At 44.8% G+C, this 13,356-nt stretch overlaps 2 protein-coding genes across 4 annotated transcripts in view; one reads left to right on the top strand and one right to left on the bottom strand.

Annotated features, from left to right (window-relative positions):
* LOC120906176 overlaps positions 1-6,732 on the bottom strand; it is a 36,212-nt gene extending 29,480 nt beyond the window's left edge. Inside the window, exon 1 of one of the 2 annotated variants that reach the window (XM_040317671.1) lies at positions 5,922-6,732. Coding sequence is in view for 1 of the 2 variants with exons in the window: in XM_040317672.1 (XP_040173606.1) it covers positions 5,922-5,930 (9 nt within the window). In the remaining variant the exon portion in view is untranslated. The remainder of the gene's footprint in view (positions 1-5,921) is intronic. The other variant, XM_040317672.1, reaches the window with a different exon arrangement.
* Positions 6,733-9,310: 2,578 nt separating this feature from the next.
* Positions 9,311-13,265, top strand: LOC120906252 (protein twisted gastrulation-like). Of its 2 annotated transcripts, none has more exons than XM_040317790.1 (4): positions 9,311-9,578; positions 10,872-11,346; positions 11,650-11,791; positions 11,866-13,265. In XM_040317790.1, exons 2-4 carry the CDS (start codon positions 10,905-10,907, stop codon positions 12,056-12,058), a joined length of 777 nt encoding a protein of 258 aa, XP_040173724.1. In that variant the 5' UTR covers positions 9,311-9,578; positions 10,872-10,904; the 3' UTR covers positions 12,059-13,265. The 2 variants fall into 2 exon arrangements, with proteins under 2 accessions (XP_040173724.1, XP_040173723.1); XM_040317789.1 differs by lacking the exon at positions 9,311-9,578 and adding an exon at positions 10,247-10,732.
* Positions 13,266-13,356: the final 91 nt, after the last annotated feature.

The raw sequence follows: 13,356 nt of genomic DNA on the forward strand, positions 1-13,356 counted from the left end.
AAGCTTTCGAGTCGATGGGTGAAATTTAATTTATTTATTTTAGAAAAGGTGGGGCGGGGTGGGGGTGGGGGCGGGGGGATTAAGTCTTTCACAAGCTGTGCAGCAATGATCGAATACGCCACGTTACGACAAGCAAGAGAGAAGCGGGAGAGAAAAAAGGAAGCTTAAACCGTTTCATTAAGTTGGCCATACCTCATAATCCATCACGCGGATCCGATCGATCGATTTGGCGACACGCATCAGATGCGCTGTGTTTCACTTTGTAGTGATGTAAGAGACCTCCCCCCCCCCCCACACACACACACGGATGCCCTTTTTCGGTTTTGGCGTGCATCTTCCTGCAAAAGGGTTTGCTGTGCGTCGGCGAGCTGCTGCTGCTGCTGCTCGTCTCATCCAACGCACGGCCCTGAACGCCTCGCTCAAGCCACTCGGTGCAGCCCGTACAAGGGCAGAACCGAACTTTCAGCCTCTCGGATTCGTATTAGAAACGAGGGCGAGGGATGCCACTCCTGGTGTTTTTTTTTTTCTTTTTCTTTTTTGTTTTTGGCGGACAAAGTCGGGAAGTTGCAAGAGACGACCGCCTCGGTAGCGTGACATTTGTCTACCAAAACCTATACCATTTGTCTGCTGTGCAACAGCAATCGTACACAGAAGCTGCAGGGGTCGGTTCGGCGCTTCTTGCTGGATGATGGGTTTGCTAAGGTGATTGTTACAAGTTGCTGAGATGTCTGAAAATTCCAACAGTGATCAAACGTTCTGTTCCGGGATGTACTGTTCGCCATCAACGGATAGATGTGATCTGTCATATTTGATGTTGACAAACCGTGTACAAACAATCATCCGTCATAAATGTTTATTTCAACTACTAAATGTCAACATCATGACATAAACAATTACTTCAAATTTTCATTATATCATAGAATTAGAAAGTTTACTGAATGCTCCATCAACCAATTAACTTCCTTTACCACCAGACGTCTTTTCATGACTTTCAAAACGAACGCACTCGATAAGTTGTTTGGGCTCAATTTCAAAGATGATTCTCCAACATTCGTCTGCCATCAATCTGCACTCATTTGTTTCAGCTCATTTGTCAAATTTCTTTGATTTCCTCTTTTTATATTTAACTTTCAAATTGAGAATTTCGCATTTCGAATTGAGGATCTTATTGTTCTTTTCAAGTACAGTATAGTATGAAACCCTTCCATAGACGTATGGCCAACTTGTCTGGAATCGATCCAACGGAAAATGGCTCAAAGTCTGCGGTCCGTGAGCATTTTTGGTTAAAGTATAGAACATTTAAGAAATTATTGTAGACTTAAATGTGTCCGATGAATAAAGAAACTAATAGCGATCTGACTTCATAACAGAGCAACCCTGCCTGTAAATAAATCCTCACCCAAGTACGCGTGCGCGTGTTGGTGATCGATGGGATTTCGATCTCCGCCTGGCCCGGTACCTTTTGAAATGACACCGCGCGGGGGAGATCGTTTGATACGTTTGGAAATTTTGGAACCTCTTACACCCATTTTCCAACGCTGTCCTACCGATTTGGTCGTTGTTTTGAGGTCGGGTTTTGATCCATTTTTTTTTTTGTGTGGACTTGGTGGTGTTTCTTCGCCAATAGGAACTGGCTGACTCATCGATGGCGGCGTGAGATCGACCTTCACTATTTTCGGACCAATCGAGTTGGAGCCGAGAGGCTGGAAGGGTGTACCTTCAAGTTGTCTAGCGTGGGATAGTACAGCCCAAACCGTAAAAAAAAACCGGAGGGCCCTTTAAATCGAAACGCGCGAAAAGCGATCGTGAGGATTTTGGGGGGGAGCATCAATCGACAAGGGACAAGCTGACAGTCACCCGAACTGTCACAGTTTCATGTACAACTATGGAGCTGTTTTTCTTTATTCTTCTTTTTTTTGTTAACATTCACTGCAAAATTGTTGCTTCCCTCCAGATCTCCCCCTGGGTAGGCTTTCGCGGACTTTCCCTTTTTTTCCTTGGCGTGGTGTGACACACTTCCCTGTTCGCGGCCAGCCAGAACCGGTTCCCCGGAAGCAACCGGTAACGACGGATGGACGAGTACGGGAAGTGAACCTTGTGCCGCTTGCGTCTTCCATTCCTGAGCGAGTTTTTTTTTAATAAGTTCGTTTTCTCTTATCCCAAGCGCCCATGGTAACATGGGAAGCAAACGGGATCACAAGTAAAAGTGATCGACGCGATCGCTTCATTTAGCTTTGTGTGTTTTCTGTTGTTTTTGCTGTAGTTTGACGTCAGTTTGGAACGGTTCTTCGAATGGAGACAGAGAGCGCCTTCAAAATTAGCCCAGCAGCCGTTGGAGTTCTGTTGGAATTTCCAAATACCTAGTTCTGGGATATTATAGATGGAGCTGTTTGAAGATCTTACTTCAATGACTTTGGAAATTAAAGATTGGAATGCTTTTGAACATTGGACACTGGGTTGTTAGGGATAATGGACAAGATCTAAGTCTTATAGGCCCTTTCCATGTGTCATCCTGTACCTACTTCTTAAATTCCTCCAATACCGCAAATTCTAAGATATTAGTCAGACTTCAATGACTTTGGAAATTAAAGATTAGAATGCTATTGGACATGGGGCATTGGGATGTTAGGGATAATGGACAGGATCTAAGTCTGATAGGCCCTTTCCATGTGTCATCCTGTACCTACTTCTTAAACTCCTCCAATATCGCAAATTCTAAGTCAGACTTCAATGACTTTGGAAATTAAAGATCAGAATGCTTTTGGACATTGGGCATTGTTAGGGATAATGGACAGGATCTAAGTCTGATAGGTCCTTTCCATGTTGCATCCTGTACCTACTTCTGAAACTCCTCCAATACCCCAAATTCTAAGATATTAGTCAGACTTCAATGACTTTGGAAATTGAAGATTGGAATGCTTTTGGATATTAGTCATTTGGGATGTTAGGGATAATGGACAGGATCTAAGTCTGAAAGGCCCTTTCTATGCGTCATCCTATACCTACTTCTTAAACTCCTCCAATTCTGCAAATTCTAAGATCTGACTAATATCCACAGTTAGAACTTCAAACTTTTCAATCCCACTCGCAAAGATGTCTTCTGGTAATACCTATGCTTGTTTACCATTTTCTTATTCTACCAGCATTTATTATACATGTTGCGCAAACGAGTGATTTCCGCCGACGACGCCACAAGATTCTTGGAGGTGTGCCACACTCGATTGGTTGTCAATTTGCATTAAAAAAATAAACCTCCTCTTAGCCTTCAGCCACCCTACACCGATCGCATTGGGTTGGCCGTCTGCCCAGCCCATTTAGCAACGCAGCTCCATTGAGTCACTGTCGCGGCGATGACTGTGCTTTCGTGCATCTAAACCCTAGACCGAAAACAGCATCCGCGTAAGTTCTGTGCAGCACCCCACGAAGGGTGTCCCAGCAACAATTTTCAAACTTTGTGTTATTTTTTTTTTTTTTTGCTGTCCATATCGTTCGTTCACTTTGGAAGAAACGATCTAATTCTCAGGAGCTGTATTGGCCCAATAAATAAGAAAAGATATGTACTAACATCTCTACTACAGCAACAACACAAATGAAAAAACGAGTTCATGGTCGCATCCAGCTAAAAGTGGAGAGCTACACAAAAAACACGACCGAACACTCCCAACAACAAATTACCCAACCCTTTTTGTGGGCCAATCGAGAGCAGCTCCACTTCTTGGAAGGGTCTGAGGTTTTTGTTTTTTTTTTTTTTTTTTTTGGGGCTGATGATTACCGTTGCAGTGCTGTGAGCTGAGAGTTTATTGTCCGGCAGCAAACGGGCGGGTAAGAAAAGGGCAACACCGGCGTTAATAAAAGGTAAGGGCCGGGGGCCAACAGCACAGTCATAAGGTTCCGCGGGGCAAAGGTTCACCATAATGGCAGGGGGGGTGGAGGGTGTGCGAGATATCTGTAAAGGGAGGAGCAGAGTCGGACGCGTTGAACGACCTTTGCTGGGGAGCTGGCTGGATGCGCATTAATTTTGAAAGGAGCTAAAGTCGGGCGAACCACAAGACATGGATGGGGCGCTTGTGTCTTTTTTTGTTTTTTTTTTTTTGTTTTTTTTTTGGCAACATCTTAATGCAATCGAACCCTGCTGCGAAGATGTCGTGTGTCGTTGACCCGTTGTGCGAGTTCGCGAGTTTACCTCTTTTCTTCCCATGTCTCTCCTGTGCGGCGGGCTCCGAAAGGAAGCGAAAGAGACGGGGAAGGGAAACAAAAACGAAAAGCAAGCGCGATGCGTTTTTCCCTCCACTGCCCATCTGTCAAAACGCTGCGTGCGAGTTAAAGCCTGAGCATGTGTGTGTGTGTATGTGGAAATCGCAAAAATATCTCTTTCTCTAATGAGCCAGTGATGTCTCGAGTTTCCCTTCCAGCGTGCGTACGCTGGATGCTTTTGTGTTGGTTCAATTTTGCAGCGTTGAAGTCGGGCTGCGAGCAAAGTTTTATTTGCTAAACATTAAACATGCGCTGTCTCCAGATTTTTTTTCGCAATTTGGCAATTTTGTCTGCGATAAAAAGTATATTTTGTATGCTCTGTGCTGCTGTTACGATGAGTTGCCTTTTACCTGACCTGGGCTCCTTTTAGGATGGGGAGGATGCATGCAGCATAAATTAAACCATCCGTGATAGAGCTTGAGGACCCAAAACGGTTCTTCAGATGGTGTAAATTACACCCCGAAAAAAAGGGGAAATGATTTCGAAACACCCCACCAAAGGCAATCCTTCGTGGAAGCACACCAGGATGCGCTAAAGCAGGCATTATTGTGCCTTTTTTTTGGGGTTTTTTGTTTTGTTTTGATGACCGAATCCTTTCCTAAATTTCTACCTTCCGAAAAGAAATTAAGGCCAAGGATTTAAAATGTGCCTGAAGAATCAAGCTGACGAGAGGATAATAATCAAAACTGTGTGTTTTTTCCACAATGCTTTGCCGGACTTTACGAAACTCATTCGGCTTTCAAATGAAACTACAGCCTTACCTTGCTAGAATACCCAGTCCACACCCAGAAAAACTAACGATCAGGTACGCTTGTGGATTCAATCACGATATCCACAAAAAACCCCCTTGGAAGCCCCTACCCCCGCTCATCTGGACGCGAAACAAAACGCGCAAGATTTTGACACAAATCCACCGCGTGCTCCCTTTTTTCCGTTCGTGTCAGAAGCAGCAACAGCAGCAGAAAAGCGCGCGCGCGCTCAAGAGATAAGGAAGCGAATGAAAATGAAATAATTAGCCGCCCAAGCGCAAGTGCCCACTGCCCACTCCCTGCCCGCCCCGACGGAAGGAGTGCTGACCCAGTTTTCCGGCCCAGAGGGGGAAGCCAGGGCGACCGGCGGCTTCGATTCGCTAATTGGCCACACCCGAGCGGTTCGGATAGCGTTTTGGCTAGCGGCTAGGCGAGGAACCTAAGCAAACCAGTGGTGGTGTGTGTCTGTAAATCACGAGGTCGTGTTTTCTTTTATCACTTTTCACTCACGGGAAAGCAATCACCCCCTTTTTTGCGAATTTTTGGGTTTCTTCAAACGCTGTACCTGGCGGGCTCGCCAAAACAAAAGACTTGTAGTGCCATGTACATTCGTTGTACTATTTATATGCGTAGATAATTGGGAGATTTTTGACAAAATGACAACTTATTGAAGACTCCGAATCAAGAAAATTAAAAAAACTGATACATGACTTTAAAATACAAAATAAAATCGAAAATACCCATTTCAGTTGCTAAGCGACGAACCCCAAACTCTTTCGATGGAGATTTCTATCTTACAGACGAAAACAGTTCACTCGAGAGACGGAAAAACAGAAGGATACAAAAAGAGCACACGGAAACACACATATACAAACATTACGCGCACACAAAGAATGTAAAAATTCGGTAGCGACTTACCTCTAGCATGTTGGGAGCCGTTTTGGTGCCGTTTTGTGCCACGAGGTGGCTTTCACCCCGTTCCGACTCCTGTGTCCGATCCTTTGCCGGGCTTTTAGTTTGTGTTGCTCGAACAGCAAGGACGAATGCCCTCGCTTGACTGCACTGCCCGTTTTGGGTTGCGGTTGAACACGATGACGTTGGGTTGAGCGCGAAGGGATGTTTGCAAAAACAACAAAACAAAACAAAAAAGCAACCGAGCCGTCGTTGCTCCCTTTTCTTTCGTAATTTTATGTTTTTGGCAGTACAGTAAAAGGGAAGGTCGTTACTTAGCTTGCCCCCTTTTTTCCCTTACTGTTTTGAGACTGTCACACACGAGTTGTTTTTTCCTTTTGTTTCACCTTTCAAAACTGTAACTGTAACTATAACACACAATCATCCACGCGTCTTCCAAGTCCACATGCTCCGTTTCACCAGTGCCGGCCTTCTCTCCGACCAGGGGAGCTTCAAGAAAACTTTAAAAACTTTCTTAAACTAACCAATTTCTTCTCCTTTTTTGTGCCGAAGTTGATCACTTTAAATCACTTGATGTCACAGTCAAACTTTTCCCTCTTTGTTGGCGCTACTTTCTTTGCCCGCACAACGCACCCAAGGTGCGGAAAATGGGTAACGAAACCAAACAAACTGCGAGCGGAGAAATTTCGACGGTCGACGGATCCAGGTTGATGCTGCTCGCTGCCCGACCTAAACACGACTAACGGACACGACGTTTTTTTTCCACCAAGCGTGCACTAGCGTCTGCACGTTTTAACCGCTCATGCATGTCTGCATGGGCGGCCTGTGCAGCTACCATCGCCTGGCCAACAAACAGTTGAGTTCTTTTTTTTTTCTTCTTTTTTTAAATTTTGTATATCATATTTTCAATTCAAATTGCAATTATATTTTGCTCATGCTTGGAAGAAAAACAATAATACTAAAAAAAATTGTTTAATATTTTAATATTTTATTGCTACGTTTTGTCCATATTCCAGTAAGACGCAAAGGGCGAGCAGCACTGTCATTGAGTGGCAAGTGAGAAATACGGCTCACCAGATCGATCGTGAGAAACTGAGTGTAGATGTGCTCAGCTGAGTGCCGGTTCGTTAAATTTGCTGAGATCCGTTCGACAGGAAACATATTTCTCGCATAGTATCTTTTTTCAAGCAAGCTTGCATGCACTGGTTGAAAAGTTGCGGGAATAATGAACCGATCGTCTCACTATGGTCGGTAGAATTTTGTAGGTGGACAAAATTATTGAGTGACCTTAAATAGACGCCAGGCCACGGGAATGACAAAATGCTGGCATTTTTTTTTTTCAAAACGTAGGCTTTTGTCACTTTGTTTAGTTTTTGTCAAAATTTCATAACCTGGAGCAGCCAGGAAATAAATTTTACAAAAGTTGACTAAAGGTGACAACATTTGACGTTAGCGAAAACACGTATTTGACGCAGTTGTGACCCTTTGATATGGTAAAGTTGCTAAAATGCATGTTTCTATATGATTTATGTACCTATTCAGTACTTCTTAAACAAAATATCGATGATATTCAGAGGTGTGAGCTGTTTTGCAGTTGACAAGCAGTTTTGATAAAGTTGACAAATTTTTCAACATTTTTTTCCCTCTGCGGCGCCACGACAAATAAAGAAATCTTAAACATTATTTGTCAACGCATGTAAAAACGTAATATTGCTTAACTTAATAGCAAAATCAAAATGATGTAAACATTTAACGAGTGTCCACAACAAGGACGCGCTAATTATACCTAAGTAACTCGTTGAAAATGAAAAATTATATAAGTTTGACGCATTACTCGAAGTAGTTGAAAGTAGTTTAAAGTTTCATACCAAAACAATCAGCGTTCGTACAAATACTTTTTTTTTTTTATCTATTTTATTGTTCCCAGTAAAATATTTTCACTTTTTCTTTATTTTTTCTTGGAGAGATTTTCTCCATGGTCTTTAAATGTTTTTTAGCATTATTATTATTATGGTGAAGATTAATTTTAATGCAGTTCACTTCCGATAATTCGCAATTATTTGAGGATTATTGAATTAAGTTATAAATTGTGTGTATGTGTGTTTGTGAGTGTGTGTGTGTGTGTGTGTGTGTGTGTGTGTGTGTGTGTGTGTGTGTGTGTGTGTGTGTGTGTGTGTGTGTGTGTGTGTGTGCGCGCGCGCGTGTGTGCGCGTGTGTGTGTGTGTGTGTGTGTGTGTGTGTGTGTGTGGGGGGGTATTTTTTTATTTCAATGTTTGTCTCACTTCTTCTTCTTCTTCTTTGGCTCAACAACCGTTGTCGGTCAAGGCCTGCCTGTACCACTTGTGGGCTTGGCTTTCAGTGACTAATAGATTTCCCCCCATAGCAGGATAGTCAGTCCTACGTATGGCGGCACGGTCCATTTGGGGATTGAACCCATAACGGGCATGTTGTTAAGTCGTACGAGTTGACGACTGTACTACGAGACCGGCTTTGTCTCACTTCAGGAATTGATTATTACAGGGTTTTCCAAGTCAGTTTCAAATATAAACATTGTTATTTACCGTATCTAAAATGTTTTTCAACAGCTGTCAAATGGTTTATTTGTTTCAAAAAGAAATTTCAGTTTCAACACATGATTTTTAACACACAACAAAGAACTGTCAAACACAATCCAGCTTGAGATGTGTTGAAAATCATGCTGTAGATTTTGAAAATTATTGTGACGGAAATTAAATGTCAGATCGATGTGGAACAACATTTTGCATGCAGTGAATAACAATGTTTACATCAAAAACTGAATTGGAAAACTCTGCATATTTCATAGATAATCACGTTTCTTTTAGAGAACTTATTTAAAAAAAATAGAGAGGTATTTATCATCTTTTTTTTTTTAATAAATCTCGCTACTTGTGACTGAACACTGATTAAACTCATGAAATTGGTTGACAAAAGTGCAGATTAACGAGCGAATGGATTGAACAGATGCGTGCACTGTAATTCTCAAGATTTATAACCTACTTCTCAAATTCAACGTCAACATTCGAGAAATAACCAATTGAAAAATGTAGGGAGCATTCGATAAACCTTATGGCGAATTCGCAAAGTGTTGTCAAACAACAAAAAATCCTTGAGAGATCTTGTACTGTCACCGCGGCCGAGACTAGGTTCGACTGACCCTAAATCCCGTACCTGTTCCGTTCCAGCTATCGTTCCAGGTACATAACCGATTCGCCCATCACCACCATCATCGCGCTTGTTTGAGCGAAGAGTACAGCTGGCCAACTTTCTTGACCCAAACAAACAGCGAAACACCAAACCAACAAGCAATACAACAATGCTGGTGCCATTCCGGAGTATGCGCATGTGTGTGTGTGTGTGTGTGTTGCGTTGCGCGTGATGTAGCTGCCCGAGCTGTGCTGGATGCTGTAGGGACCTGCGCCGCCGTCCGAATCGGTTTCAGTTCGGCTTGGTGTTGGGCGCGCACGCACACACTGCGTAACGGCGTTACATTCGGTCCCGTCACCGTTTGGTGGAATTCCGTACAGACATCGCAAGCAGGTCCAGAGTGTGAAGCAAAAAAAAAAAGAAAAGAAAGGAAGGCGATCGTGATCAAGCCCACAGCCTGTGGTCGCGCGCGCGTGTGTGTGTTTTTGTGTGCTACTGGTAAGCCTTTTGTTATCGTTTAGGGTTTAATGGAAGATCAAGCAGGGGTTTGCGGCCGAGTATAAAACAAAAACGGAATCAATTTCAGTATTTTCCACACTCGTGCGACAACAACAAATAGTTGCCGTGCTGGGGAAGGGCAAACAAGTCAAGCACGAGTGAGAAGGAAGACACGGAAATGCCTTCCAGACATAAGCCAGATCCCTGCTTGAGTGTTGATTTACACACACACACACACACACACACAGGCACACGCATACAGACAAACAAAAACTAACAAACGCAGCAGAATGATCTCAGGCCCCGGGCGATTGGAATGTATCGTGCACTGTTCCCACCCTTTTCCCCCTTCCACTTTTCCTAGGCACAGCTTCTAGAAAGCTATCACACACACACACACACACACACACACACACACACACACACACACACACACACACACACACACACACACAGACACTCCAGGAGTAAACTGGCCTTGGCTGGCCGAGACGAAAGAAAAACAGCACGCGAAACAGGTTCGCCACAATTTCCTTCACGCGCCCTCTACAATCATACAACGCCATCCCCAACCCACTCCCCCCTTCTTGGTACCGAATGTGCACCAGCGAGAGGGAGGTTGGTTGGGGAGGGGGCATGTAAAAGGGTGGCGAGGTGCAGCTCAAACAGCAACGCTCAGCGCAACGCAACGATCAACACACACCGCTTACGATCAACCGAGGCGGAGATGCGGTTTTGTTTACATATTAATTAACTTTGGAGAATCTTACCTTAGCACGATCCGAGAGAGAGAGAGAGAGAGGGAGGAGGAGAATAAGAGAGAAAAAGAAAGAGAGGCTGGAAAGACACATAACCTAGCACTGGACCGGTTAATATTAGTGTGTGCATTAGAGACTGCCAGTCAGTGTGGGAAGGGTTTTGCACGTCGAACAATCTTCCGGAATGTCCGTTGCTCCTTGAACGTGATCCTGATAAGATCTTGTCAACAAACGAGAGGGACGAGTGGTTCCGGGAACGTAAACAAAGCGAAGCCAGCGCTTCAAGCAGAATTCAGAGAATTTCATCCCCGCAGCGCACCGACAACCCTTATTGCGTCTCGGTTCGAAGAAGCATCAAGCGGAAGTGGAACTGTCGGAAGCCTCTCTCTGTGTGGTGTGCGTGTCTTTAACGTATCGTTTTTTTTTAACGTATCGCCCGTTTTTCTATTTCTGGGGGGAACAACGGTGCTTGCCCATCTGCATCCCATCAGCATTGCCCCTTACCCTGTTCTCTTCGCCTTCGTTTCCTCCCCAGATTGCTCGAAAATCCACTCCAAAACCGCAACCAATGGAGCGCGAAAGGCGGCGGACGGACGGGAAAGCGTTCGCGCTGCTCGCCGGCGCCGTGCTGGTGCTGCTGACCTGCGTCCAGCTGGCGGCGAGCTGCAACGAGATGGTGTGCGCCTCGATCGTCTCCAAGTGCATGCTGACGCAGAGCTGCAAGTGCGACATGAAGAGCTGCACCTGCTGCAAGGAGTGCGCCGAGTGCCTGAGCTACCTGTACACCGAGTGCTGCAGCTGTCTCGAGATGTGCCCGAAGCCGAACGAAACGTCCAACGAGCTGTCGAAGCAGTCGCACATCGAGGACCTGGAGGGGTTCCCGAACCTGTACGACGTGATCACGTCCGAGCAGGATGCGCAGGGCCGCTGGAAGGTGATCTCGTTCCCGATCGACATCGATGCGGCACTGTACGGGCCGAAGGGTGACGGTGCGACGAAATACGTTGTCCGTGAGTAGCGTTCCTCGGGTGGGGTTTGGTTAAAGGCTTTTTTTTTTTTAATTCGATTTTAATGTTTGTTTCGCAAGATGTTTGAATTGGTTCCAGGAGTTTTTGTTTATTTTTATAAATTTTATTTCCTTACCATGTTTCAGTGTGTTTTGGCACTGTGCTGACATGCTTTTTCAATCAAATGATGCAACAAATTTTGCGAAAAAAAATATTAAAAAATCGCTCAAAAAATATCGAATTCAAGAAACTCCAAAACCCTGCAATTGCAACAATCGGCAACTAAACGCTGCCTCTCACTTTCAGACTCGACCGACATGGATCTGAAGCAGAAGTACGAGGATCCGAACAAAATCACGGTCAACTGTACCGTCGCCTACCAGGCCCAGTGCATGTCCTGGAACAAGTGCAAGGAGAGCTGCCGGACGATGGGTGCCAGCAGTTATCGGTGAGATATCATTTACCCCGAAAATCCGGAACATTCCGATCGATAGGCGCACACTAATCGCTTCTTTCCCTCAGCTGGTTCCACGACGGTTGCTGCGAGTGCATCGGCCAGTACTGTCTCAACTACGGCATCAACGAGTCGCGCTGCCGCGACTGTCCCGAGAACAAGGAGCACGACCTGGACGACTTCGCGCCGGAGGACGAGCTGGACTACGGGGACGGGCTGGGGCCGCTCGACAATGCGGCGATCGAGTCGACCAACATATGAATCGGGCTCGGACTGCCGGTACTTTGCCTGGTCCGCCGCTACCTGACCGAACGCATCATCACCCCATTCCGCCGGTGAGGGCGGATGCGGGACAAATAACATAATAACGCCAATAACGCATTTCGATAATCGTTTAGCAGGGTTTTATTTTCGATTATTATTATTATAATATTTCCTATCCTTTAATCCATACGGCATAGTGTAAGAGTTCGATGGGACGTGGAAAGTCCGCAGGGGACGCGGAATAAGGAAGCAGAGCAAGGCAAGCTGTACAGAGGCGAACACTTAGGTCCATTAGTGTAGTGTTAGGGCAAGCGTTAAGGCACTACTAACTTACGGCAGCTGTGTTAGATGTGTTATAACAAAGGGCATGAGATGAAAGCAGCAGCTACTGCTTCCGCTCTGCTATAGGGCTTAACAAGTAACGGACAGAAGCAAAATAAAACAACACGGTTGTATTTAAAATTGTATAGACAAAATCTACCCTACCCGCTCAAGGCAGCACGATGCCCCTGGATGGGGCTCAATTAGGGAAGGAACAAGGGAACCTCACTTTTGCCAACCCGAATAGCTTTAAGCAAGCAGCCGACCCACTAAGCCATCTCTTTTCTTCCCCCCTCCGTGTGCTTTATCGTCTGCTTTGCGATTGATCTGTAGTGTGGAGTGTGCGCGAGTTAGCAATTAGGCGTAGGTCCTCTGACCCTCCCAAGGCACGCTGAAAGGTAGTGAGAAAAAGTGAACAGGAAGTATTGAGCAATGCAGGATATTACTAGCCTTTTATCTAGCATGAGCAGAAACAAAAATTGGTGTACAAAAGAGTACTGTATCTGTATGTTAATGTGTGCTTTTGAGATTTAGTGTCGAACGTTTAATACTCCTGCCTGTCCATGTCGATGTTCGTAAGCCGAAATACAAGTGTAATCCCTCTTTTGTTGTGAGATACAACAAAAAAACATCTATTTCGAGGGCAACCTGTGTGTAATTGATTTTTTGTATGATCCTGGGAGATATAGATGAAAGTTTCTTCCTAATGCAACAATCATTGTTTAAACCTCTGGAGGTCGCTAAACATATGCAAGTCAAGACGCACCAAGCGGCCTTGCTGGGAAAGGTTTTAGCATAATCATTATCATTACTACCTTCCAGTGTAACAAAAGCTACCTGTATATCTGTTAATAAAGCCTCATCAAACTAGTGCCTTTGCCTATCTCCTAGTACTACTGCTTTCTGATCTTACTGGTGTGACTTACTGGGGAGTTCCTGAAGATTTGTGAAGATTTGTCGGTGCTGCTTGAATT

This window comes from Anopheles arabiensis, chromosome X (genome assembly GCF_016920715.1).
Source record: "Anopheles arabiensis isolate DONGOLA chromosome X, AaraD3, whole genome shotgun sequence".
NCBI classification, from domain to species: Eukaryota; Metazoa; Arthropoda; class Insecta; order Diptera; family Culicidae; genus Anopheles; species Anopheles arabiensis.